This window comes from Berghia stephanieae, chromosome 9 (assembly GCF_034508935.2).
Source record: "Berghia stephanieae isolate SIO BIC M18660-M18661 chromosome 9, UCSD_Bste_1.3, whole genome shotgun sequence".
Lineage (NCBI taxonomy): Eukaryota > Metazoa > Mollusca > Gastropoda > Nudibranchia > Aeolidiidae > Berghia > Berghia stephanieae.
The window spans coordinates 33,363,551-33,390,385 of record NC_088368.1 but is presented as its reverse complement, the minus strand read 5'-3'; the positions used below and the strand labels follow the sequence as shown (position 1 = coordinate 33,390,385).

The following is a 26,835-nucleotide window of genomic DNA, read 5'->3' as shown; positions in this document are numbered from 1 at the left end:
TCTCGGATCTTGAACGGCTTCATTTGCATGGTTGTCCCACTCTCGCCATGTGGAAAGTCTGTATACAGCTGTATGATCAGGGTTGAGCTCATCATGAGCTCTTTCTCGACTTCAGTTTCTACTTATTGTTGGGCTGTGATCATGGTGGTAGTGCCTTGAATCCATTTCCTTTTTAAATTTCTGGGCTTTTGGAAGCAGTGGCTCTCTGAGTGTGGGGAGGTGCAATGTCAGCCAGCCGATGGAGGACTGGAACTGCAGTTGGTTTCAAGTTACCAGAATGATCCGGCATGTGTTATGTAGCTCAGGGTCAATCTTTTTTGCCCAGACTGGTGAGACGTATTCGGCTGATGAATAGCAGAGGGCTAGTGAGGTTGTCCTGACAGTTTTTGGATTTGCTCCCCATGTCGTGTTTGCCAGTTTTCTTAGGAGGTTGTTTCTTGTGGCCACCTTTGCTTTATGTGCTGAGAGAAGCACATGGATGGCTTTACATTTTTTATTGCTTTCAAATGATATGGCGGTTTTACTCACTAATAAATTCTTCTTCTTCTTCTTCTTCTTCTTCTTCTTCTTCTTCTTCTTCTTCTTCTTCTTCTTCTTCTTCTTCTTCTTCTTCTTCTTCTTCTTCTTCTTCTTCTTCTTCTTCTTCTTCTTCTTCTTCTTCTTCTTCTCTTTCTCCTCCTCCTCTTACACCTCCTCCTCCCCTTACTCCTCCTCCTCCTCCTGTTCCTCCTCCTCCTGTTCCTCCTGTTCCTCCACTTCCTCCTCCTCCTACCCATACACATAACATAATGTAACAACTCGTATATCCTCAGGGAAAATGTGGTAATGACAGCTGGCGCTACCCATGGCCTACATGTGGCCTTGACCTTGCTAATCGCGGCTTCCAGCACCGTCTACGTCATCGACCCCTCCTATTTCCTGGGTCAAGCTCTCATCCAAGACAACCTCCCACACGATGTTATCGTACCAGGTAAGTATAATGTAGTCCACAAGATTAAAATAGGAGATACAGGAGATTCATAATGTCATTCAAATATTTCCTCTTTAAACGATTACCTGAAAGACAGATCATAGAGCAGTAGGTTAGTTTGGAAATGGATTTGGTTCGACCTCCTCTGTTACTACAAGGTCTTTTTGAGGTGTAAAAGATAATAATCATTTTTATCGTTTGCAATGAAGTAAAACTCGTTGAGAACTTTAAATAGAAAAAAAGAAATATAAGACATTAACAAACAAGATTTAAAAAATAAAATAAAAAAGCAATCAAAATCAGAAAAACAGAGCAATGAAAGATCCAACAATCATTACTTTAAAAAAATAAAACGCATTGAACTGCATGGAATAAATTGTATAACTGATTAAATGAATATATATTTAATAATAATATATTTGTCCCACAAGCCCGACGTGGGATTATTCACAATTCTGATAGCTCGAATTGTTTTGGTCTCGTTGTTGTGATGGAAATTCTCTCAAGCCTTATAAACTTCATTACTACAACAATGTTAAAACAAGCCCATAATAATCGGACCGACCAATAGGTCTCAAAATACTTTAACAGAATCCTGTTAAAATAGGGATCAGAAAGAAATGACTTTACCTCGGGTTTGAAATTGATTCGTTTTTATGCAATTTTTTTCCAGTGCCCAGCGATTCAGACGGGCCTCTGATTGAAGAGTTTGAAAGGCTGATAAAGACACATCAACCCGGCAAGGAGACCAGTAACGGCAGTAAGATTTACAATAATGAGAATGACAATACAGGAAAAGCTTCTATCATTACTGCATGTACGTCAAGGAAAAACAAACAACGGCCTTACGACTGTGCTGCCTATCTCATTCCTACATATAACAACCCAAGGGCGACCTCATATTCTCCTGGTTAGTTTAATTCTTTTTATATACAAACTTGCTCAAACACCTTGGGTCTTATGACATAAAAATCGCATGATTATATAATTAATTATGATAATAAGGAATACCCATGTTGATCAGGGCTGTCAGATTGATGGCCACGTATGTTCAAAATTGACCACAAGAAGAACCATGTTTTTATCATCTTTATTTTTCATTTTTTATTTTTTATTAATTTCTTTATATAATAACAATGATTTTCCAAGTCTATTCGTTTTTGGTTCCCTAATCCAATGAGTTTTGCTTTAAGGGGGTCAAAGTGTATGTCGCGTTTGTCCATCTGAAATTACATTTGGCCACTTTTGAAGTAGAAACAGCCACGAGGAACTACGACCATCTGGCAGACCTGATTTTGGTGTGAAACAAAAAAAAAAATAATTTTACAGTAATGTGAATCAGTTTTGGAAGGTTTTTTTCATTGTTGTGAACAATTCACACGAAATTTTACATAATATTTTGGTGGTCTGATTGAGGTGGATGAATCTATTTCTTAAATTGTCTAAAGCTAAAGTTTTCCTTTTTTTTGTTGCCCATTTTAACAATCAAATGCCTTTCTGGCATCTGTTCCACCCGATATAATACCGTGTTGAGGGGAGAGGGTACAAATGGGCAGTTTCCACCTTTCGGGCAAGTTGCCCCATTATACGTCAATGTCCTTCCTTTAACTCCTCAGACAGATGCAAGGCATTAGTAACCCTGGCACGGAGGTACAATCTCCTTCTCCTTGCCGACGACATCTACAACCTTTTCTACTTCAACACCAAGGAAGACCAGCCCAGGCGATTGTTGACATATGACCTTCCGTCTGACCCCGACTATGGAAAAGGTCACGTTATATCTAATGGCTCTTTCTCAAAGATTCTGGCGCCTGGTTTGAGGCTTGGTTGGATTGAAGGACCGAAGGAAATTGCTATGATGATCTCTAATTGGTAAGCATCAGCAGATGGTTTCATGAAATAAAACACCAAGAACTCTTCTGCTTTTTCCACCTATCCTGCTGTCTGCATAGTTGCCATAATGAATGTCACATCTCCATGCATCCTGGTTAAATGCACCCTCATCCTCCAGGCCCAGTTCTTTAATATCATCCCTTATCCTATCCACCCATCTAATCTTCGGGCGTCCCTTTTTCTCTTGCCCGCGAATTGTATATTATTTAATACTTTTCCCCCAGTTACTCCCTCTCTTGTTTCTTAATATGTCCAAACCATCTCAATCTATCTTCTCTCATCTTTTCGGATACATTCTTCATTTTAGTCAACCTTCGAATCCGTTCATTTCTCACTTTATCGTTTCTTGTCCAGCCAGATGCCATTTTAACATCCTCATTTCTGCCACCTCAACATTTTAATCTTGTTTCTTTTTCATTGATGCTGTGTCTAATTCATACAATATTGTTGGTCTAACAACAGATGTTTGTATATTTTTCCCCGTCAAAGTTGCAGAAATTCGTTTGTCACACATAACTAAGGTTACCTTCCTCTAATTATTCCAGCCTGCCTGTAGCCTCTTCTTAACCTTCATCTCATTGCCCCTTTCTCCTTACACAATTTTTCCTATATATTTAAATTGATTTGTCTCCGGCACATGCGCTTCTCCTGTCTTTATTGGCGATTCTTCTGACTCCAAATCTCTGGCCATATAAAAAGTAGCTTTTCTTGCGTGTGGCGAATTAGGCAGATACTCATATCTAGTCTTGTGGGAGAATTAGTGCCAAATAAATGAAATGTCTTAAAAGACATTTTTGCGTAGAGCTAGGCTCGATATGCTCGGGGAACAAGTGAATTATTGTATTGTAAATTGAACTGCATGGCGCCATCAATTAAATGCGCTCTCTCTCTCTCTCTCTCTCTCTCTCTCTCTCTCTCTCTCTCTCTCTCTCTCTCTCTCTCTCTCTCTCTCTCTCTCTCTCTCTCTCTCTCTCTCTCTCTCTCTCTCTCTAGCTCTCTCTTAAATTGAAAGATAAACTTTATTTCAAGTCTTAATTGACACAAGTATGTCCTTGAATTGATGTCAAAAAGATATTTATTTATCACAATAGAATACTTGGTCTAAAATGGCGGTTGCATGGGAATTGATCCGGATAAGTTTAGAAAGGAAAAAAAAACAACTCGATTTTACTGCTCACTGTCCTTTGAAAAAAAACCCCCAATTTGTATTAAATTCAAGCTCTCCTTGGTTTCTTTTCTTTTTTCTCTTTCTTAAAAAAAACAAAACAACAAATCAGCATGATGTCTGTAAGTGGCGGGGCCTTTAACCAATACGTAGGGAAACTTCTGACTGAACTCTTACGTACTGGAAAAATCAAAGAACATCTGGTGGACATGAGGGAAGACTATAAAGTAGGTGCCTTTTATTTTATATCGTATCGCAATCCTCTCTCATTCAAAAATGTTATGTTCCGCTCTCTTTAACCCTCTACTTACCAACTATAGGAAAATCGTCACATTTGTTACGATACAACCAACATTTTTCTTATTCAAATTTCTTTTGTACATCATAAAATTTTAAGAAATTGAACAGTGTGTTGAAGAGCATGTTTTGCTAAAGAAATTATTTATCGCAAGAACTTACTGCTATTGTGTTTGAGTGATAAAAAATCTATTTCTGTGTTAGTTGGGTGTGAAGTTTTGAGGAAATTCCTGAAAATGTCTGGTAGGGATCGAGTTATCGAGAGCTATCGTATTCTGAAAAAACACGTATTTAAACATTTAACCAGAAAACTCGTCCTTCAAATATCGATCGATTTAAATGACCCTCATCTTGGCAAAAACGCTCAAATCTGAGACCTCGCGCAGTCTTATTTTATAACGATTCCTAATTGGAATTCTAAATTGGATTCAGTAGTCTGATGTCACGCCGCCCGGCAACGGCGGCCATCTTGGTTCTAAACAAAGAAAATCATTACTTTTTATTCTTCATACTGGCTAGAACTTTTCATATGCCTTGTGATCAGAATGGGTAAAAGTCAAAACATGATCAAATTTATGGGGGTTTTTTCCCTCTGGATACGCTTTTATGCTCGCCGGAGAAATATTTCATACGGCGTCCGCCATTGTTCCGATAGTTTAGAGCCAGTGTTACTAAGTTACCATGAGTCATTAGGAAGGAAGTGACGTTGACCAGACACTCATTGGAGTCACCAATGTCATTAGCGAACTACTAGCCCAACTAGCGAATTGGATCTTTATGTTACTTCACACACACACACACACACACACACACATATATATATATATATATATATATATATATATATATATATATATATATATATATATATATATATAGCATACAAATTGTCACTCACATTTTTTGTGGCCGAGACGTTCGTTTCTCTCGGCCACAAAAATGTGAGTGACAATTTGTATTCTATATTAGCTCTAACCATCATTATCGAGCACTTTCGTCCCTACGAGTACCCACCCACACTCATATATATATATATATATATATATATATATATATGTGTGTGTGTGTGTGTGTGTGTGTGTGTGTGTGTGTGCATAAATGTTTCTCCCTCGCTTTTGTTGTGCAATCGTCGATGCTCTTATCTTTAAGTAAAATAATAGTTTTATAATGAAATAAGACCATTTATTGATAATTTAAATTAAACATAATGAACATACGCAATGGCCAAATATTCGTTCCATAATTTACATATTTTTAACACAGAACTATACTTATTATCACTAATTTATAGAATTTATATGATTTAATTTATAAGATAATTAACATTAAACAGGTTTTTAAAGTAGAAATAATTTTTAGGAATAGACCTTACTTAAGCTTATATAATTTTGATCTCATACAAAAACCACATACTATCATCGCATTTTTAAAAGTAAAAAAATATATATATATATCTATATATTTTTCTATTTTTCAATTTTTTTTGTCACTGCTTTTAACCTATTTGCACCAATTAATAATACTCAATATAGAAATCAATTTACACATTTTATTATTTTCTCTAGTTATTTGCTTACTTATTATCATGTCCGTTCAACACGTCTGTACAAAAAAATCCTTTGGATGAATAAATTTTTATTATCATCATTATCATCATCTTTATCATCATCATCATCATCATCATCATCATCATCATCATCATCATCATCATTATTATTATTATTATTATTATTATATTATTATTATTATTATTATTATTATTATGATGATGATAATGATGATGATGATGATGACGATGATGATGATGATGATGATGATGATGATGATGATGATACTGTTATCATTTGTTTACGCCTCGTATTTCTCAACGCTATACAGAATGCGATGGACGCCTTTTGTGATGTCCTGGATAAGGGTTTGCCCAATGAATGCTTTTTTGAGAAACCTGAGGTATGCGAGTCACATAGTAAAATTAGTCATACGGAGCCGTCTTCTATCCTGACCCTTTTAGCGTAAAATATATCCGTGTTGCCCATTGGATACGATGTTATTGCATTGCAAACTACTTTCTACCATGTCTAACAAACTCAGTGGCACATTCACTGAATAGGGAATGAGATTAACGGAAGGGTAGCGTCCCTTGATTGGACGTCACCGGCGGAAAAGTTATTTGAGAGAGAACGTCATGTTGGTTGTGCGCATGCGTCTCTCGTCCTCGCTTCCGATGAAAGCGGCTTGAGACACTTCAACGAAAGCGAGGACGAGAGAGACGCATGACGTTCTCTCTGTAAGGTGACGTCCAATCGCTAATCTCATTCCCTGTAGTGGCTTGGTAAATGATGATTAGCTATTCCAGTTTAATGTTTTCAAAGTGGACGGATGCATAACTTATTTGCAAACATACAATTTAGTTGCAAGATCACAAAGCCGCCCTGGAATCAAGGCCACCAACCACTCCATTAAAAAGTGGTTTCATGATTGAGTCTATCTCGAGTCCTTTATCAATATCAGTCAGGTTTTGGTTCGATTCTCATCATCGCAAAAATGTTTCTTGGCACTTCTCTGCTCAATGGAAGCGATCTATATTCATGTTTTGGTCCAACCAATTCATTGTCATCAATCACATGATTTATCTGTTGCTGTCCAACGATTGGACATTTCTTAACAAATGTAAAAACGCTTCTTTGTTCACAAATGTTATAAACATACCCATGTGGCATGCTGAATCAAATGACCAATCGTGATGTTAGATATTTCAAAAACTGTGAACACTTTTCACTATGTGGGTCATTTTGAGCACATTTTGCAATGTGACCAATGACCTCGAGCACATGGAATGTTAATATAGATAGATCATGCCCATTCATTTCGTGTTATCATTAATATAAGTGCCCACCCCGCTCATTGTTCTGAATTAAATTTTCCTATTATTGTAGGTAGGGTCTTATGACCTCTATTGGTGGAAGGAGAGGTCATGTTTGCTGTGTCCTCTTTCCCCATGTTGGACTATTTCTCCGAAATTGTTCAGTTTTTAGCTGGTCCTGGTTGAAATCCTTAGCTGGGAGGGAAGCGGTCAAATGTATAATTTTTTAAGGGGGTGGGGGTGGTATTATTTTCCTTGCAAATAATCTCTCTGTTATGTGCTATTATACTTTATAGTTTTTGAATAATAATAATAATAATAATAATAATAATAATAATAATAATAATAATAATAATAATAATAATATATAATAATAATAATAATAATAATAATAATAATAATAATAATAATAATAAATAATAATAATAATAATAATAGATCTTTATTGTCTATAAATATGGCAATTTGTCATTTAGTTACACTTGTTATAACGTTAAACGATAACTGTAACATTGAACAGATATTTCACTCCTACTTATTTTCTCTCTCTCTCTCCCTCTCATTCTCTCTCTCTCTCTCTCTCTCTCTCTCTCTCTCTCTCTCTCTCTCTCTCTCTCTCTCTCTCTCTTCCTCTCTTTCTTTCATATTGTAATTTGTAAACATTTCAGTATATCCTTCATGGCTGGATCATTTGATCGTGCTTGTATGGGACATCTCGGAAATACAAATCATAATAGGGACATTAATTGTACCTTTAACTTTAGATCTACAACTTGTTCTCAATCAGTTTCCTTTTTACTGGCGCTAAAATTACATTGTATTAGTGCCGCTAGCCCGTAAAATCACAAAAAACAAAGAAAAAATTATATTTTTCTTGCTCCTCAGGGCGGCCTTTTTGTATGGGTTCGGCTTCACCAAAACGTAAATGGCACGGATTTTCTTAAATACTGCGAGAAGAATCATGCAGTCACTTTTCTTCCAGGGATCAGGTGAGAATATAAATAATCATGTCCATTTAGAGTAATGCCAAAAGAAGAGCAATGCTTCTATGTAAAAGATAAACATCATTTAAAAAAAAAAAGAGATTTTATATAGCGCAATATTCACTCGATGTGCTCAAAGCGCTTTACAACAGCAATACGTAATATGTAGAACGAGACATGACGCTTGTTAGGAGATATTATAATTATTTTCCGACATAGACAACGCTGTTGACGGCCAGGTACTCATTTTACACCTGAGTACGGTGACAGAATGTGAGTAAAGAGCCTTTTCCAAGGACTCAACTATGTGCCGAGCGTGGCTCGAACCCAGGACCTTCCGATCCGAAAGCTAGTATCATACCACTAGATCACATAGCCGCACATAATAAGCTTTACACCGAAAGTTTTTGGTCAGTCAGGCTGTGAGATTGAGTTAACGAAGGCTTCGAGCTTAGCCAGGTTTGGATTGGATGGATTGGATTCGATGACGTATGCATGCCTTCGATGAATCAACGTCTTGTAATCAATGTCGGGGGGGGGGGGGGGGGGGGGCGTGGTTAGTGAGTAGGTTGGTGAACGGTGATTGCAAAAGTCCGAGGTTTTCATCATGTCTTTTACACGCATTAGTTTATAGTAGAATATGATGTGTATAAGTACAAACCTGTGTATAAGTACAAACCTGACTATGAGAAGCGACGAATATTGTGGAGGTGCTACTGCAAATCGGATGTCTGAAAGGTGGCTCGTAGTATATGAGATAAAAATTTGGTTCCATGTGGCCTGGTGAGGGATAAACATATCTATGGATACGCGCAATATTAAATTCCATATTCATTAGTGTTATGAATAGGTTTTGAGGCAATCATCACGTGTATAATATTTTTAATGGTGTCTGAAATCAAACAGTAAGCTTCTACCTCGGGTAACAAAGTTAAGCATTGCTGAGCATCGTCAATGATTGGATGGGTAAGAGAGATGGTCGCCAGATGGTTGGCAAATTTTGGAGCTTGTTTTGTGTCCTTGAGTTTTAAAATAGTTGAACTTTTGTAGAGCGAAATATCCAATAAACGTGCTCAAAGCGCTGTACAGGGGGTCCCTGGCCAACAGCAACATCTAACACGTAGGACGGGACATGACGACGGTTAGGCAATCTTACCCATTTATATCGGACAGAGACAACGCTGTGAACGGCCAGGTTCTCATTTTGCACCTGAGTACGGTGAGAGAATGTGAGTAAAGAGCCTTCTCCAAGGACTCAACTATGCGCCGAGCCAGGCTCGAACCCAGGACCTTCCGATCCGAAAGCGAATGTCATACTACTAGACCACATAGCTGCACAAAAAATAACTTCACACACATCACAACACCCGACAGAGTGATGAATGAGTTTCTGATAACAGACATTGACAGTTACTACAGGATCGCAAAATACAAAAACAAAATCATACCCCCCCCCCCACCACCTAAAAAGACAAAAAAAAACATAGTTTTTGTATTGTATTAAATGAAAAACTTGATTTCGAATGACCTGATAAGACACTGATATACTGCAAAGCAATTGGAGCATTGGAAGAAAAACCCCATTAAAAGTCGTCGTATAAATGTGAATGTTTTATTTATTTTCTTTCTTTCTTTCTTTCTTTCTTTCTTTATTTATTTATGCTAATTGTTATTGTCTCCAGAACATCGCCATCGAAGAGTTACAAAAATTACATTCGTCTGGCAACCTCGAATGAAGTAAAAGATACATTGGTTGACGCGGGAAAAAGGATTTGCCAAGCGTACAAGGAATTCCGTGCTTTGTCAAGTATTTCCCATGAAAATGGCAATCGCGAAATCACGTATCTAGACCGAACTGGATGATCAGCTGGGCAATGCAAGACAAGAATATTCGGAATTAGAAAAAAATATGAATAGCTTCTTGTTTGTGACCTGTTGGTATTATTTTGGGATGACTAAGATGCTAAAAATTGAATTTATATCCAGAGATAGCAGACTTGGGATGCGTTTATATGTTTTGTTGAAAAGTATGACGTTCCTCAGATTTGAGAGTTTAAATGAAGATGATGATAATTTAAAACGATCAATATTGAAGGACGAGTTTTCTGGCCAAAATTTTAAATACGTTTTTTTTTTAGATTACGGCAGTTTAATTGGTCAACGGTGGGGTAAACCAAATGGCGAGAATTGAATTAAATTTGAAATAAATAATCAAATAAGTCACGGTGACCCGGAAAGTGCCAGATTCAATCCACGCTTCAGACATTTTCGTTTATTTCCTTGTTAAAGATTTTAACCCCCAATTTGCTCACTGTAGATAACATAGGTGATTCCTGTTAAAACCAGATGTTTGTTTAATGGATTATCTATGTTCCTGGATGGAATGCCTTGCAGGCGACTTCAAAGATATTCTGGCTAAACACAATCTCAAATGAGGACCTGAGACCGAAAGCTGAAATGGAGTCTCTGGAGAGTCTCATTAAAAGGAGAAGATGGCAATGGTTGGGGCATGTCTATTGCAGACCTGATGAAACACTGATAAGGAAGGCTCTGCGATTGACACCCCAAGGAAAGTAGAGGAAGCGATGCCGCCCAAAGGAGACTTGGAGGCGTACCGTGGAGAGGAACCTGAAGCAGAGAGGTCTGCTCCTCGAGTAGGCCCCAAGAATAGCTGCTGACAGGACCAGCTGAACATCCCTTGCATCGCCTCATGTGCCAGCAGGCCCGAAGAGGATTGAATGAATTAATGAATGAACATCACCCTGGCATTATACCGGTAGAGGGCTATAGGTCACATATACTTCATGACTTCTGTCTAGTGCTCTGCTACTGAGGTGGAAGAACTGAGATTTGAACCCCAATGTATCTTGTTACCGGGACTTTGAACGAATGCGTTTCATGACTGTGGTCAGAGATTTATAAATACGATTTAATCTACGTAATGTTAATTGAGCTATATACCGTATGTGTGCCTAAAATCAATAGAGGTGGGAAAAAATAAAATTAATAATCAAATCCAGGTTTTAAAATGCATTAAACGGAGATAAATATTGATTATATTATGTAGTTGTTTGCTCTTGATTTTACAGCCTTTGACCCGCGTTACCATTTTAACTGATTTTGTTATTGACCGAAGCTGGGATTTGACCCGATTCATTCATTTTTACATATTTGACCCATGAAAATGTTAACAATAAAAATAAATAAAATAAAAAATAAAATTCCCTTTACTCATCCCATAGGGTAATTTTTTTCTCTCTAGGTCTATTCCAAAGGAAGACTGGAATAACCCCGGCGTCAGCCGCAGTGCAGCGCCGCAAATTGAGCTAGGGTGAGATGACTTGCTCAAGGCTACACAGCGCAGCGGCGAGTGATCGAACTCGGTACCTTTCGGGTACGAAGCAAAGACCGTACCGCTGAGTTACGCTAATCCCCAAGATTGCTGCTTGAATCTTGAAGGAAAATGATAACGATTAGAATAGAATTGTAAGCTTCAATTTATTAGATGAAGACAGATACTGTGGACGTTTCGGGTTTCCCCTTTATCAACAAAACAGGATGAATGAAACACTACAGACGTCCACAGTATATGTCTTCATTTAATAATTTGAAGCTTAAAATTCCATACCTATCGTTATTTTTTTTCCCTATTTGACCCGTCGCATCGATCTGATATGTGACCCCTTACCTCAAAACGGTATTGCGTCAAGATAAGCCAGATGCTAAAAGGTATCTAAGATTAAAGACAAACTGATCTAGATTTTTTTTACTGTATTATTTTTTTCTATTATGTAAAGCGCCGCAGAGCACGATTAACGTTGATGTTTAGGCGCTATATAAATTCATTACTTATTTATTTATTTATTTATTATCCATTTTCCCCAATAAAACCTATAAAATCGACTCAAGTTTGATTTTCTGGATATAAATTCAATATTCAACAGCTTAGTCATCTCAACATAATACCGTTTGGAGTAGATGGGTTACAAATAGTATCATAAAACGAAATCCTAAAAATTGAATATTATAGTCAAAAATAAGAAAATTGAGGTAAGTTAATTTGATTTAAATAGGAAAATGAATTTAGTAGAAGTAGTAGTAGTAGTAGTAATAGTAGTAGTAGTAGTAGTAGTAGTAGTAGTAGTAGTAGTAGTAGTAGTTGTAGTAGTAGTCGTAGTAGTAGTAGTAGTAGTAGTAGTAGTAGTAGTAGTAGTAGTAGTAGTAGTAGTAGTAGTAGTAGTAGTAGTAGTAGTAGTAAACCTCCCAGACTGAATGACGCTTCCTGAGATTATGTGTGATTCAGTCACAGAATTGTAAAAACTTCGATGAGAATAGTAAGTAAATAGTAAATAATGAATTTATATAGCGCCTAAACATTCACGTTAATCGTGTTCTGCGCCGGCGCTTTACATAATAAAATAAAAAAATCACGACACTACATAATAAGCATGAATAGCTGCTTTCTCCTTCCGTGCTGTTAATTGTTTCCATTGATCACGGTCCTGGGACAGAGTTTTGAGCCTGTCAAGATCTTGTTGTGACTTTAGTAAGGAGGGCACTGCAGTTTTGCTTAGTTCCTTATGGATTAATTCGACCTCACCTGAAACCAGAAATTTCTATGTAGAGAGATCCTGGAATTTAGTTTCATAAAATGTTTTTAAAAAAAGCCAAATGTTCACATTTTGAATCATTTCAATATTCCTATTCACTGTTTGTCGCCTGATTCACCCCGACCGACGTAGACTTATTTGCAGGTCTGATAACCCAAATTGTTAATCGGCTCATTGTTGTTCTCAAAGAAATCCTGTCACACCAATGCATAATATCGCCCATTATAACAATGTTAACCCACTCCTTACCAACTATAGGAAAATCGTCACATTCGTTACGATACAACCAACATATTTCTTATTCCAATTTCTCTTGTACATCATAAAATTTAAAGAAAATGAACAGTGTGTTATTGAGCATGTTACGAAAAAAAATACGAAGTATCAGATACTAAATAGTGCTAGCCAAAAAAATATTCATCGCAAGAACTTACTGCTATTGTGTTTGAATGATAAAATCTGTTGTTGTGTTTGTTGGATGTGAAGTTTTGGAGAAAATCCTGAAAATGGCTGGTAAGGAGAGAGTTAAAACAAGCCCATAATACGCTTCAACAGTCGTAACGTCACTTCCCCCGTAATGACGCATGGTGACATAGTAACTGGCTCTAAACTATCGGAACAACGGCGGACGCCCTTATGAAATACTTCTCCGACGAGCATAAAAGCGTATCCAGAGGAAAAAAACATTATAAATTTGATCATGTTTTGACTTTTACACATTCTGATCACAATACATATGAAAAGTTCTAGCCGGCATGTAGAATAAAAAGTACAGATTTTCTTTGTTTAGAACCACGATGGCCGCCGTTGCTGGGCGAAATCAGACTATTGAATCCAATTGTGTTTGGTTATCAGATCGACAAACGTGTACACATAGACCCCAACATATTAGCACTTTGAGAATGTGAGTCTCATATGTGGTCCATCATTTTAATGTGTATATATTATGAGACTCACATTCTCAAAGTGCTAATATATATATATAATATTATGTGTGTGTGTGTGTATGTGTGTGTGTGTGTATGCATGTATATATGTATATATACTATAAGATGAACAAAGCTCACGTCACTCAGCTCTTTGTTATTATTTTCAGACCGCCTGTTAGTGATTACTTCACACTAAATTATATCAATCAGACTATAAATCTTCTAACCCAGCCCTTTATGGGATGCAATCCAGCACCTTGTGAGGCCGGTCACAGGCCCAGATAAACGGGGAGTGTTTGCTCAGGATCTATCTCAGGATCTATGCTGGCAGTAAAACTCAAGCCAGAACTAATGAATGAATAAAACCAGAATTATCATACCGGATTGGCCGAGACCCGGGATAAAAACGACCGCCTCTGTCATTATTGGCCTGCAGGATGGCAGTGGAGATTTAGTGACCGCTGGTCACTCACCAAAGGAGGAAAGGCGTAAAAAATGGAAACGGATGGGAATGGAGATCAAGATTGAAAGTGTTATATTGGAAGTATGACAGGCAGATCAAGGGAAATCGCTGATGCTATGGAATGAAGAAAAATTAACATTTTGTGTGTAAAAGAAACAAAGTGGAAAGGTGAAACAGCAAGGGATTGGTGAGGATTTGAAATGTTTTATAAAGGAAATGAGGCTACAAGAAATGGAGTTAGTATCATTCTGGATAAAGAACTTGCACAAAATGTTTTTAAAGTCCAAAGGGTGTCCGATAGACTTATGTGGATTACGATTGTAGTCAACATGGAGCAAATCATTGTCGTACGTGCATACGCACCACAGACAAGTTGTACGCAAGACAAGAAGGAGGAATTTTGGAAGGAGATTGACGAACAAATGGAAAGGAGAGGAGAGATGGCTAGGAAAGTATGGATGTGGCAGCAAAAATGAAGAAGGCGAAGATACTGTAAGATTTGCGACAAGGATAGATCTGGCAATACTAAATACAGATTTTAGAAAGAAAGAGTACAGAGTGACATATTCAAGTGGTGTGAGAAAGACACAAGTTGTGCTGGGGGAGAAATTGAAGGAAGTATCGGGTTGTGGCAGTGTGCAGAAAGAAAGGTGGCAGTATAGCATAAGGATTGTTTTTGCAAAAGTGGCATTTGGAAACAGGAAGATAAAAGAGAAACGAAGTGAGGGAAAAACACGATGGTGGAAACTAAAAGGGGAATGGAAAATAACCGCTGATACAAACCGTGAAGTGGCCAAAGAAATGGTAGGGGTGAGCACCGGAAGAGGAAAAGTTGGAATAGAAACATGGTGGTAGAATGAAGAGGTTCAAGAAGCAATAAAGAAGAGAACAAGAGAGAAACGAGGAAGAACATGGAGTCAAACAGGGATGGTATGAAAGTAGATGAATATAAACAGGCAAAGAGAGAAGCAAAAAGAGCCGTTGCAAATGCACCGTTCAAGGCATTCAAAGATATGTATGAACAATTAGAAAGTAAAGAAAGCCAGAAAATTATTCTCAGAATAGTGAAACAGAGGGACAACATATTAAGATAATCAAAGATGAGAATGGAAGAGTATTGGGCAAAAATGAAGAGATTCGAGCACAATTGAAAACAAACTACTAACAACTCACGAATGTCAGGGAGATGAGAAGTGCAGTTATACAACCAAAAGAGAAGATAGTAGATGAGATGAGCAAATACGAGGTGTGGGATGCAGAGCGCAAGATGGAACGGGGGAAAGCACTTAGACCAGACGAGATACCAGCAGAAGTCTGGAAACCTCTTGGAGATTAAGTGTTAAATTTCCTGATGCGGTTATTCAACAACATCTTACAAAAAGAAATAATGCCTGAAGAATGGACAAAACGTACTTTGATCCCCACGTACAAAAATAAGGGAGATGTTCAAGAATGTGGCAGGAAGAAAATGGCAGTACATCATAAAGATTGTTTTTGCAAAAGTGGCATTTGGAAACAGGAAGATAAAAGAGAAACGAAGTGAGGGAAAAACACCAAGTTAATGAGCCGCACAGTGAAGATATTGGAAAGAATAATCAATAAGAGGATTAGAAAAGATGTGAGGAGTAGTTTGGTTTTGTTGCTGGTAAAAGTACAACAAATGCTATATTTGCTCTTAAAGTGACCGCAGAGAAGTATAGAGAAAAGCAAAGAGAATTACATTGTGTTTTCATTGGCCTGGAGAAAGCATATGATAGGGTACCAAAAGAAATCTGGTATTGTCTAAGAGGAAAGGGGGTAACAGAGAAATATATCAAAGTTATTCCAAGATTTGTAAGAAGGAAATGAAACAGTGGTAAGGACAGGTGTTGCCTCAACTGAGCCATTTAATGAAAGAGTAGGATTACAACAGGGATCTGCTCTTAACCCGCTGCTGTTTACAATAGTAATGGATGTTCTCACAGAACTCATTCGGCGAGAGGCACCATGGAACATGATGTATGCGGATGACATAGTACTTTTGAATGGTACAAAAGCTGAGGCGGAAAAGGGGCTGGAGGAATGGAGACGGATGTTAGAAAGGAGGGGATTAAGGGTAAGCAGATCGAAGACAGAGTATTTGTGCATCGGACAACAAAGAGCAGGACCACCAATAAAAATAGAGGAAGCGCATGTGACGGAGACAAACAAATTTAAATATTTAGGAGCAATTGTACAAGGAGGGAGGGGCAATGAGATAAGGTTAAGAAGAGGATCCAGGCAGGCTGGAATAATAGGAGGAAGGTAACCGGAGTATATGTGGCAAACGAATATCTGCAAGGTTGAAGGGATAAATATAAACATCTGTTGTAAGACCAGCAATGTTGTATGGATTAGAGGCAGCAGCTACAGCAAACAAAAAAAAAAAAGATAAAGAAGTTGAGGTGGCAGAAATGAGGATGTTGAGATGGTCACTTGGCTGGAAAAGAAAAGATAAAGTGAGTAATGAACGAATTCGAAGGCTGACTGAAGTAAAGAGTGTATCAATAAAGATGAGAAAAGATAGATTAAAATGGATCGAGACGAGGGGGAGTACGTGGGGAGAAAAGTATTTGATATACAATCAGCGGAAAGAGGAAAAAGGGACGCCCAAAGACTCGATGGTTGGAATGGGTAAAGGACGATAGGAAAGAACCGTGCCTGGAGGAATATGATGTTATGAACCGAGATGCATGGAAATGTGGCATTCATTATGGCAACCCTGCAAAAAACGGGATATATAAACCGAAAGAAGAAGAAGACTATAAACCTTCTCTGACTCACTTCTATCATGGAAACAAACCTGGCAGATGAAATTCCATCCCGAGAAATGCTTTGTAATGACAATAACAAACAAAAAACAATAAATTTATTATGATAGCAAATAAGCCGTCAGTTATTAAAACACGTGGACACAATACCCTACTTTGGAATCCAAATTTACAAATCACTGAAATGAGACCAACATATTGATAATATTGTGACAAAATCGTGCCCTTAGCTTCCTGAGGCGGAACCTGTACCAATGCCCCTCAATGGTGAAAGGACAGGCATACAATGTATTGGAATACGCGTACACAGTGTGGGATCACAACATTGCCATCCGGAAGTATAACGGACCAACACACAAAACTACGTGTAACCTTGAACGTTTATAGTCTGGTTAATACAGTTTAGTGAGAATTACTCATAAACGCGGATGGCAAAAAGCAAGAACAAAGACCTGAGTGACGTCCTCCGTACTATCTATACCCTGCTAGACCAATCCCATTTCAAAATGAAGACTGATCAATGTCCCCATATGTAAACTATCCCTGGCTTAAAATCGTTCTCTGTCGGGGTCCAAAAGGATGGAGCAAATAAGATAAAGAAATCTAAGTCGTCCACTAGCTCAGTAATTTTAGGAAACTTTTTGATAACTTTCTAATCTATCTCTGTCAGGCTTTTAAGTAGTAGTAGTAGTAGTAGTAGTAGTAGTAGTAGTAGTAGTAGTAGTAGTAGTAGTAGTAGTAGTAGTAGTAGTAGTAGTAGTAGTAGTAGTAGTAGTAGTAGTAGTAGTAGTAGTAGTAGTAGTAGTAGTAGTAGTAACAGTAGCACTAGTAGTAGTAGTAGTAGTAGTAGTAGTAGTAGTAGTAGTAGTAGTAGTAGTAGTAGTAGTAGTAGTAGTATTTGCACTTTGTTTTACCTATAGATAGTATGCACTTGGCTAAGACGTTCAGAAAATTGCCATCCGGAAGTATAATGGACCAACACACAAATCTATGTGTAACCGTAAACGTTTATAGTCTGATTAATGCAGTTTATTGAGAATTACTCATAAACACGGATGGCAACAAACAATAACGACCCGAATGACGTCAACTTCACTATATCTATTGTCTTTGTATGATAAACGCCGTAGAGCAATTTCTGGATTCTGCTCGCTGAAAAAAATATTACATACATACTCCACCCCTCTCCTTAAATGGTAACGCGTAATTGTATCATGTTTACGATAATAATTTGTGACGTCAGTTTATCAAGCGTAAATTTCCCTAAAAATCTCATTTTTAAAAAAGAAGTATCATTTGAATGTTTTTGAAGATGTCTTTTATTCAAAGATGACGAAATAAGAATTGATTGAGGGGTAGAATAAATGATTTGTTACACTGTTGCTTTTTGGAATTCGAACTTGTGCAGAAGGCCGGAATTCCAAAAACAAGAGTGTAAGAATCGTATATTACACAAATATTGTCCACAATTTCTCCAGGCTCATCTACATTGAAGTAAATAAATACATCGAAACAAGCAATACTTAAATTATGTTCAATTTTCTTTGGATTCCTCAACCTCGCTATGACAACCACAAAACTTCATCCACGATCCAAACATATTATGAAACACTGCAGCGTATTTAGAACTCATTTTGATGTAAACAAATATATTCACTGTTGAGTTGGTCGACTCGAATGTATTGAACACCGCCCAAGTCAGCACGAATAAATTACTGAAACGACCTCTGATACTGTATTCTGACACAGTAACCATGGCGATTAGATTAACAGCACTGGGTAAGAAACAAATAATGAAAATTATAGATATAAACAAGACCATTTTGACAACTTTTACATCCCGGACATTCGAACTTGAGTCCTTCGTTCCTGTACTTTTGGTTCTCCAAGCTGATTTTTGTCTCAACTCAACGACCAAGATAATGGTACAAATTATAACAGCAAGTACTGAGAATATCTGTACGAAAATGTTGAAACACAGACTAATATATTCGACAAATGAGCCGTATTGGGAGTATATCAACCCTATCAGCGTCCTGTTTCGTTTCTGGAAAAATTTCGGCCCTAAACTGATGACGAAATACACTGGTGCGATACTACCCATGATAAGAAGAAAGATGGATATCATGATGATAGCGGTGCGTTTTGGTGTGATGATTCTGCGCACTTTGAGCGGCATAGCGATGCACAGACATCGTTCAAACGTGACAAACGCTGTAATGAGGCTGGAGATTCTTGCAAAACAGACATGAGGCCACCCTGAAAATTAAAAAAATATTTTTGTTTGCTCAAAAATTGTATTCTTTTCAAAATGTGCTTGAATACAGGATAATTTTTAATGCAGCAACGAAACAAAGTAAGATTAGTGGTCAATAAACTCTGTTCATGACTAGAGAACAGAAATGAAGGCGTTTTCGATTGGCAGATGACATCACTCGCACGCTTAATCATAAAGGGGCTATTTTGTGTAAACAAAACAAAACTATCAGCACATCTTTTACACCAAAAATAACCCTTCTATAATTATGCGTTCATGAGATACGCGATTAATGGTACGTTTTGTGTAGCTAAAACTCTCTATTGAATTTGAATAAGCAAATAATCATCGCTTGGATGGCAAATACAATAAAATATTGAAAGTTTAAAACAGAACAACAACAACAACAACAAATAAAATAAACAACAACAAAGAGATAGACATATAAATAGATTGATAATCAGTTATATGCATACATACATACATACATACATACATACATACATACATACATACATACATACATATATACATACATATATATATATATATATATATATATATATATATGTGTGTGTGTGTGTGTACATACATATACATACATATATAAACATATATATATATATATATATATATATATATATATATATATATTATATTGATTATCAATCTATTTTTATTTTTATATGATATATATATATATATATATATAAATATAGATATATATATGCGGCTATGTGGTCTGGTGGTATGACACTCGCTTTCGGATCGGAAGGTCCTGGGTTCGAGCCTCGCTCGGCGCATAGTTGAGTCCTTGGAAAAGACTCTTTACTCACATTCTCTCACCGTACTCAGGTGTAAAATGAGTACCTGGCCGTTAACAGCCTTGTCTTTGTCCGAAAAATTGTAATATCGCCTAACAGGCGTCATGTCTCGTCCTACATGTTAAATGTTGCTGTTGACCAGGGATCCCTTGTAAAGCGCATTGAGCACGTTAAGTGGATATTGCGCTATATAAATGCTCAATATATATATATATATATATATGTGTGTATATATAAAGGCCTATATATATATATATATATATATATATATATATTGATGATCAGTTAGATAGATAGATAGATAGATAGGTAGATAGATAGATAGATAGATAGATAGATAGATAGATAGATAGATAGACAGATAGATAGGTAGGCGAATTGGAAAATAGTATGCGAAGACAATGATAATGATTTACCGGCAGTAAAGTACTGAATCCCTTGATAATCAAACGGAATTTTTTCCCAGTTATGAAAGTAAGGATTGAAACACACTGCCTTCCAGACCAGGGTAAGCAGAGCACCAAAATCAGCCACAGCGAGACTCAGCAAGCTAATGTTGACAGTCTCCTTGAATCCGAGTCGGTAGAAAACGATGATGTTGATGACATTAAAGATGCATCCGACGGTACTGATGGCGCCAGATAGGAAAACGTTGTTGAGGATGACGAAAATGGTGAGCTCTTCGTCGCTGACGAGCCCTCGCTGTTTTTGGTTGGTGAGCTGTAGTTGTGTGTCTGATGACCATGATGGAGTATTCCGCTCGCTATCTTGGTTAACATTATGCAAACCATTTAAGAGATCAGAAACGTTGATGACAATTGTATGATTGTTGTCAATAGGGTAAGAGTCAATGGCATGCATAGTAGGGTTGTTAAGTTCTTTTCTCAGTTCCGTTGTTTAAAAAAATAATTAAACTCTCTTTGTAAAGCATATCACAGCCAGGAGTGTTACTGCAAGTGGAAAGGAAATGCAATAGGGACCAATTTTAATTCAAGTTGATTATGAATAGTGTGCATTGATTTACATCAACAAGCAAAAGCGCCGATACCGAAACATATTTCAGGTTTTTCTTCTTGTTTTTTTTTTCTCTCTCTGCTTTGTTTGGCACTATTTCAGACACACACACACACACACACTCTCTCTCACACACACAGACACACGCTCTCTCTCTCTCTCACACACTAACACACACACACACACACACACACATATATATATATTATATGATATATATATATATATATATATATATATCCATACACACATATACATACTTTTTGAGATCTTCATATTTTACGTTGTTGTTCGTATTTAGGATGTACTCGTAAATAAAACTTGCACAATTTTTTGCCGTAATCTATGTGATTGATAAAAATGATGGAACTTTCAAAAACTTATACATCAAGAATTAAACAGTCATGAACATTTAAGCTAAACACAAATATAACACAAAACCAGAGCATTTATATAGAGCAAAATGCATTAAACTTGCATAAAGCGCTTTAAAAGGGGTCTCAAACTAACAGCAACACTTAACATGAGGATGAGACATAACGCCTGCTGGGCGATATTACAATTTATTTTGACAGAGATAACGCTGTTAACGGCCAGGTACTCATTTTACACCCGAGTACAGTAAGATAATGTGAGTAAACATCCGTTTTCAAGGACTCAATAATGCGCCGCTCAGAGTAAGTCTCGAACCGTGGACCTTCCAGTCCGAAGGCGAGAGTTATACCATTAAACCTGTAGTCTATTGACATTCGCCTTCTGACCTGAAAGTCTCTGATTTGAGTCTCGGTCTGGGTCCTTGGTTAAGGCTCTTTACTCACATTCTCTCACCAAACCCATGTGTAAAAAGTGTATCTAGTCGGTAAATTTTTAATTCAGAAAAGTGAACGGAGCAGGCATTTATGTTGGTAATAACAAGAAATGAAGTCAGTGAGAAAGTGCCAGAAGACAATAGAGAATAAACACTCGAACCCGCGATCTTACTGGTACGACAACTCCGCCTGCCGGGGAGATCGTGACTCTACCGGTAAAAAATTGTAATAGTGCCATTCAGGCGTGATGTGTTGTACTAAATGGAAAATGCCGGAAGACAATAGGGAATAATAACTTTTGCATAAAGAGAATCGAACCTGGGACCTTGTAGGTACAGCATCCTTTGCCTCATTGTTTGAATTCACACTTCAGAGCCTTGTAAAGTGTATCTAGTGGATGTTATACCTTACCTCACCTTACCGGAGTTCCGTCTCCCTCCAGAGGTTGAATGTCATGGAACGCCATTCTTAACGCTCAAGGGCCATTACCGAGCAGTCGATTATCTTTTTGACAGTTGTTGCCTCCACATTTCCTATCCAGGACTTCTTTGGTTTGCCCCGCGCCTTTCTGCCAGCTACTTTTCCCCCTAGCACTGATTTTTGGATGGTGTTGTGTCTCCGAACTTGAGTCGATATGATAACCTATATTAAAGTTCAAGTTTATCTTGGCAAGGAAATTCAGCCAGAGCTTGGATTAGACAAACAATTTGATCTTAGGACCGGGAGGATGGTGTATGTTGCAAGGGACAAAACGATAAGAGATGGATATAAACAGTAGCAAGATGTGATCTTTTTGGCTAGTAAGAACCCCCAACCAAAGCAATTGAGTTTTGTTGTGGTTGTTTTTTTTTGTTTGTTTTTTTTTTGTTTTTTTTTTTTTATTTTGTTGGTTTTCTGTTTATATTCATAAATATATGTTGTCGTTGTTGTTTTTGTTTTAAATACTTATTATGACCTCTTCGACCACCTGCTCCACCTTGGTCAGGAGAATGAGGTGAGTTGGGGGGGGGGGGGGTAAGGAGGTTTTTATGCTGATTTAGTAAATTAAACAGTTAAAAATTCCCTTTGTCATCCGTTGTTACAGTAAAAGAAATCAATGTTAAGATTCCTTGAGCAAATCACCTCGCTCTATTTCACTTTGCGGTACTGCACTACGGCTAGCTCCTGGGTTATTAGAGTCTTTCCTTTTGTCGTATTAATACACCATGCACACGAGAGAGTGACCATTACAGTAGTAAGGAATAGACAAGGAATTTATCGAATTGTCACATTCTTTTGAGCCACACATTCTATCTGACTTAAAGCGGGATCTATAACTTTCAATTGAAATTGCAGAAAATCTTTCGTTGAACATCTACTTGTAATAATATAGATCTATTCAAAACTGTACTTGCCTTGGATTGCCTTTTTTAATTGATGCAGTCTAACCATATCCAAAGGTCAGCGTTCTCACAGCCGTGTACAATGGATGGGTTAGTACTTACACAGCTGATAAAGCGCGTTCTTTTAGATGGCTATAAGAGGCTTGAGCTGATTAGCTAGGTGTTTACTTTAAGTGTCTGTAACAAATAAAAAATATCTGACCTTTCTTATACTGGGCGATTTCAATGTTCAGATGGATGATGTAGCGGACGGAAATTGTTTTAAATTAAAGGACATTTTATTTAAGACAATATGTAAAGGACGGAACGCATAAGACTGGGCACATCTCAGATTTAGTAATATCTAGAAAAGGTTGCAAAATGATTGACAACATTGACGTTTTGGATCGCACAATTTAAATTGAGCTTTAACACAACGCAATATCCACTAAAGGTACTCAAAGAGCTTTACAAAGGGTCCCTGACCAACAGCAATATTTAACATTTAGGACGGGAAATGACGCTTATTAGGCGATATTGCAATTTTTTCGGACAGAGACAACGCTGTTAACGGCCATGTACTTATAGACCTGAGAACGGTGAGAGAATGTGAGTAACGAGCCTTCTCCAAGGACTCAAATATGCGCCGAGCGAGGCTCGAATCCAGGACCTTCCGATCCGAAAGTGGGTGTCATACCACTAGAGCACATAACCGCACAGAAGCATAGAAACATTTCAAGAAACCATCAAGTCTTTGGATTTACTCACCTCTGTTAATAGTTTTGATAATGTTCATGAAATGGTAAATACTTATAATAATTCTTTGAAAACCGTGTACGATGCGCTATGCTCATTGGTTACGAAAGAAATTACTCTTCGACAAAACACAGATTGGTATTGCAATTTATTAAATACAAACACTAAAATATCAACTCAGATCTGCCAAACGGACTTGGCGCCGATCCAAATTATAACTTCATTTTCTAATATATTTAGGACTAAAAACCCAACGGAACAAATTGATTCTAGCTTGTAAAATTCACAACTTCAAAATAAAATAACAAGCGCCAAACGAAACCCACGTAAACTGTTCGCAACCCTGAACAAACTTATTGAGAATCACCCTTCAAATAATTTCGAGGACCCTTATTGCTACCGCAAATCACTCTCTACACTTTAGATACCTCGCCAATAAACAAACTAGCATTTGCAATATGGGTGAGAACAGGAACTAAAATATTAGCACTATAAAGAACAAGCCATGAAGGAATTGGATCTACTGGGCTAGTTTTTCAGAACATTGTCTCAGCGCGGACAGTACTTCCGTTTCAGTGGCTGGCTCAAATTCGTTGAATTCTACTCTGGCTGGAAGTGCACTAATTTCCTCCACTTGTGCCTTAATTGTATTCTCTTTGTCTAACTCATTTCGAACTAGGATCTATATATATATATATATATATATATATATATATATATATATATATATATATATATATATTCATTATATATCATTCATCATCATCATCATCATCATCATTATCATCATCATCATCATCATCATCATCATCATCATCATCATCCAAATGAGTAACTAGATATATATTTCTTTTCTCTGTCTGCCCATCATTTCAATCAATCAATCAACTATTGAAAATCTATCTATCTATCTATCTATCTATCTATCTATTAGTCTGTCTGTCTTTTTATCTATTTTTTTTATGTGTATCCATCTATCTAACCAAAGAGGTGCAGGATAGGAAATGTGGAGGCAACAACTGGCAAAAAGATAATCAACTGCTCGGTAATTGCCTTTGAGCGTGAAGAATGGCGTCCCATGACAGTCAACCTCTGTTGGGAGACAGAACTCCGGTAAGAAAAGGTGAGATCTATCTATCGATCATTCTATATACTGTATCTGTCTATCTATCCATCTTTATCTCTATCTTTATATCTATAAGTCTATCTATATATCTATTCAGCCATTTTTCTATTAATATATCTTCAATATCTTCCATCTATCTATCTACTTATCTATATCTATCTATCCATATATATGTATATATATATATTATATATATATATATATATATATCTTTCTATCTATCTATGTATCATCTATCTATCTATCTATTATCTTTTCTATCTATTTATCTATCTATCTATCTATCTATCTATCTATCTATCTATCTATCTATCTATCTATCTGTCTGTCTATTTATCTATCTATTTATCAAAATACCTACAACATGAAATGAAAAGAGTCGAGAAGTTTTATATTGTGTCAGGTTTGTGCCCACATTATGGTGATATATTCATAGCACAGACATAAACTTTGGTAAGACCATGGGAATCATCCGAATGGCAGCTAAAGTGTCATTATTATTGACACCAGAATGAAATATCACTAGACTATCGCATCTGTGGTATTTCTTACATCTATAGCTTCTTAGGTTTGTTATTTCATTCATGGTTGGAGTAGATATTGTTGTCAAGATCAGTTCATATTCACGATCACTTCATTTCTTAAGGGTCACTGTACAATCGTCATACTTCTGGATGATTATTTTCACCGCTTTATTGGATTTATTTCAGCGGAAACATTTTACTTTTACACATATTTCTATTCTATTTCGCGTCCGCCCTATCCTTTTTTTTTATTCACCAAATTTTATGCTTTCTTTTATATTCCGCTAAATTTGGAACTCTTTCTTCTTGTTTACATTCCAAGACTTTTCTTCTACAGAGAGGACAGAACAAATTTCTCTATCGTCGATCTTGAATTTAGTAATGTATTCATGTTTTGATTGTTTTTTTCTTCCGTGTTTGGAATTTTGTTATTTTTTGAAGCTGTTATATTCATTTTTGTTTATTACCCTTTTACACTCCACAGCTTGTAGCAGCTTAGTATCACGAAGATTTTTCATGCTATTTCTTAATATCGACGTCACGATCTTAGACTGGCCAATCGGTATATATAATCATAGTTATTTTGTTGCGTTCTAAGAGTTTGCCTAGACCGACGTGCACTTGTTTGCAGGTCTGATACCCAAAAATCTAAATTGTTATGGTTTTGTTTCAATAATGTAATGGCAATACTCTCACACCAACTTATAATATTTTTCAGTACAACAATGTTACATCAAGCTTATAATTGCGTTTGGTTATAAAACCTCTAAATAAGAACATATCGGCCTTCACCCTGTACGTGTTTGAAAAAAACACAAAGAGAATTGTCCAAAAAATTGATCAGTTTTATATCCAATTGTGCCATTGCAAAAAAAAAAAATTAATCACATTTCAGATTATATTACTGAGTTTAATGTGACTAATCTTTACATCCAATCAACAAGGCTGGTTGATAGAATAAGAGGCCATGTTTACTTGTATTATGTTGGTCTAAGTGTCCACAATGTTATGGGTTAAGGGGCGGTTTGGGTCAAATCATTCAAATTATTGATTTTGAGATTTTGGTGGAAAACGATATTTTATTATCTTAAAGGCACAAAAACACGGTAAAAAGGTAAACAAGTAGTAAGTAAAGTGTGAAAAGCGGGAACGCTATGTTGCTATTTTCTCAATATGTCATTTTTCTAGGGGTATGGGATACT

General features: G+C 36.8%; 2 protein-coding genes across 8 annotated transcripts in view; one reads left to right on the top strand and one right to left on the bottom strand.

The window, feature by feature from the left end:
• Positions 1-11,225, top strand: part of LOC144980093 (2-aminoadipate transaminase-like) — a 19,193-nt gene extending 7,968 nt beyond the window's left edge. For 4 of the 7 annotated variants that reach the window (XM_078927602.1, XM_078927604.1, XM_078927600.1 and 1 more), the window contains exons 4-10: positions 813-970; positions 1,644-1,880; positions 2,587-2,842; positions 4,141-4,255; positions 6,204-6,275; positions 8,074-8,177; positions 9,854-11,225. In XM_078927602.1, the coding sequence (XP_078783728.1) occupies positions 813-970; positions 1,644-1,880; positions 2,587-2,842; positions 4,141-4,255; positions 6,204-6,275; positions 8,074-8,177; positions 9,854-10,034 (1,123 nt within the window). In that variant the 3' untranslated portion in view covers positions 10,035-11,225. The remainder of the gene's footprint in view (positions 1-812; positions 971-1,643; positions 1,881-2,586; positions 2,843-4,140; positions 4,256-6,203; positions 6,276-8,073; positions 8,178-9,853) is intronic. The other 3 variants (XM_078927606.1, XM_078927601.1, XM_078927605.1) reach the window with 1 other exon arrangement.
• On the bottom strand, positions 9,770-26,426 carry LOC144980096 (neuromedin-U receptor 2-like). The gene is made up of 4 exons (XM_078927610.1): positions 26,101-26,426; positions 20,460-20,993; positions 17,877-19,221; positions 9,770-12,771 (listed from the first exon to the last, which is right to left on the bottom strand). Exons 2-3 carry the CDS (start codon positions 20,902-20,904, stop codon positions 18,497-18,499), a joined length of 1,170 nt encoding a protein of 389 aa, XP_078783736.1. The 5' UTR covers positions 20,905-20,993; positions 26,101-26,426; the 3' UTR covers positions 9,770-12,771; positions 17,877-18,496.
• Between the last annotated feature and the right edge of the window lie 409 nt (positions 26,427-26,835).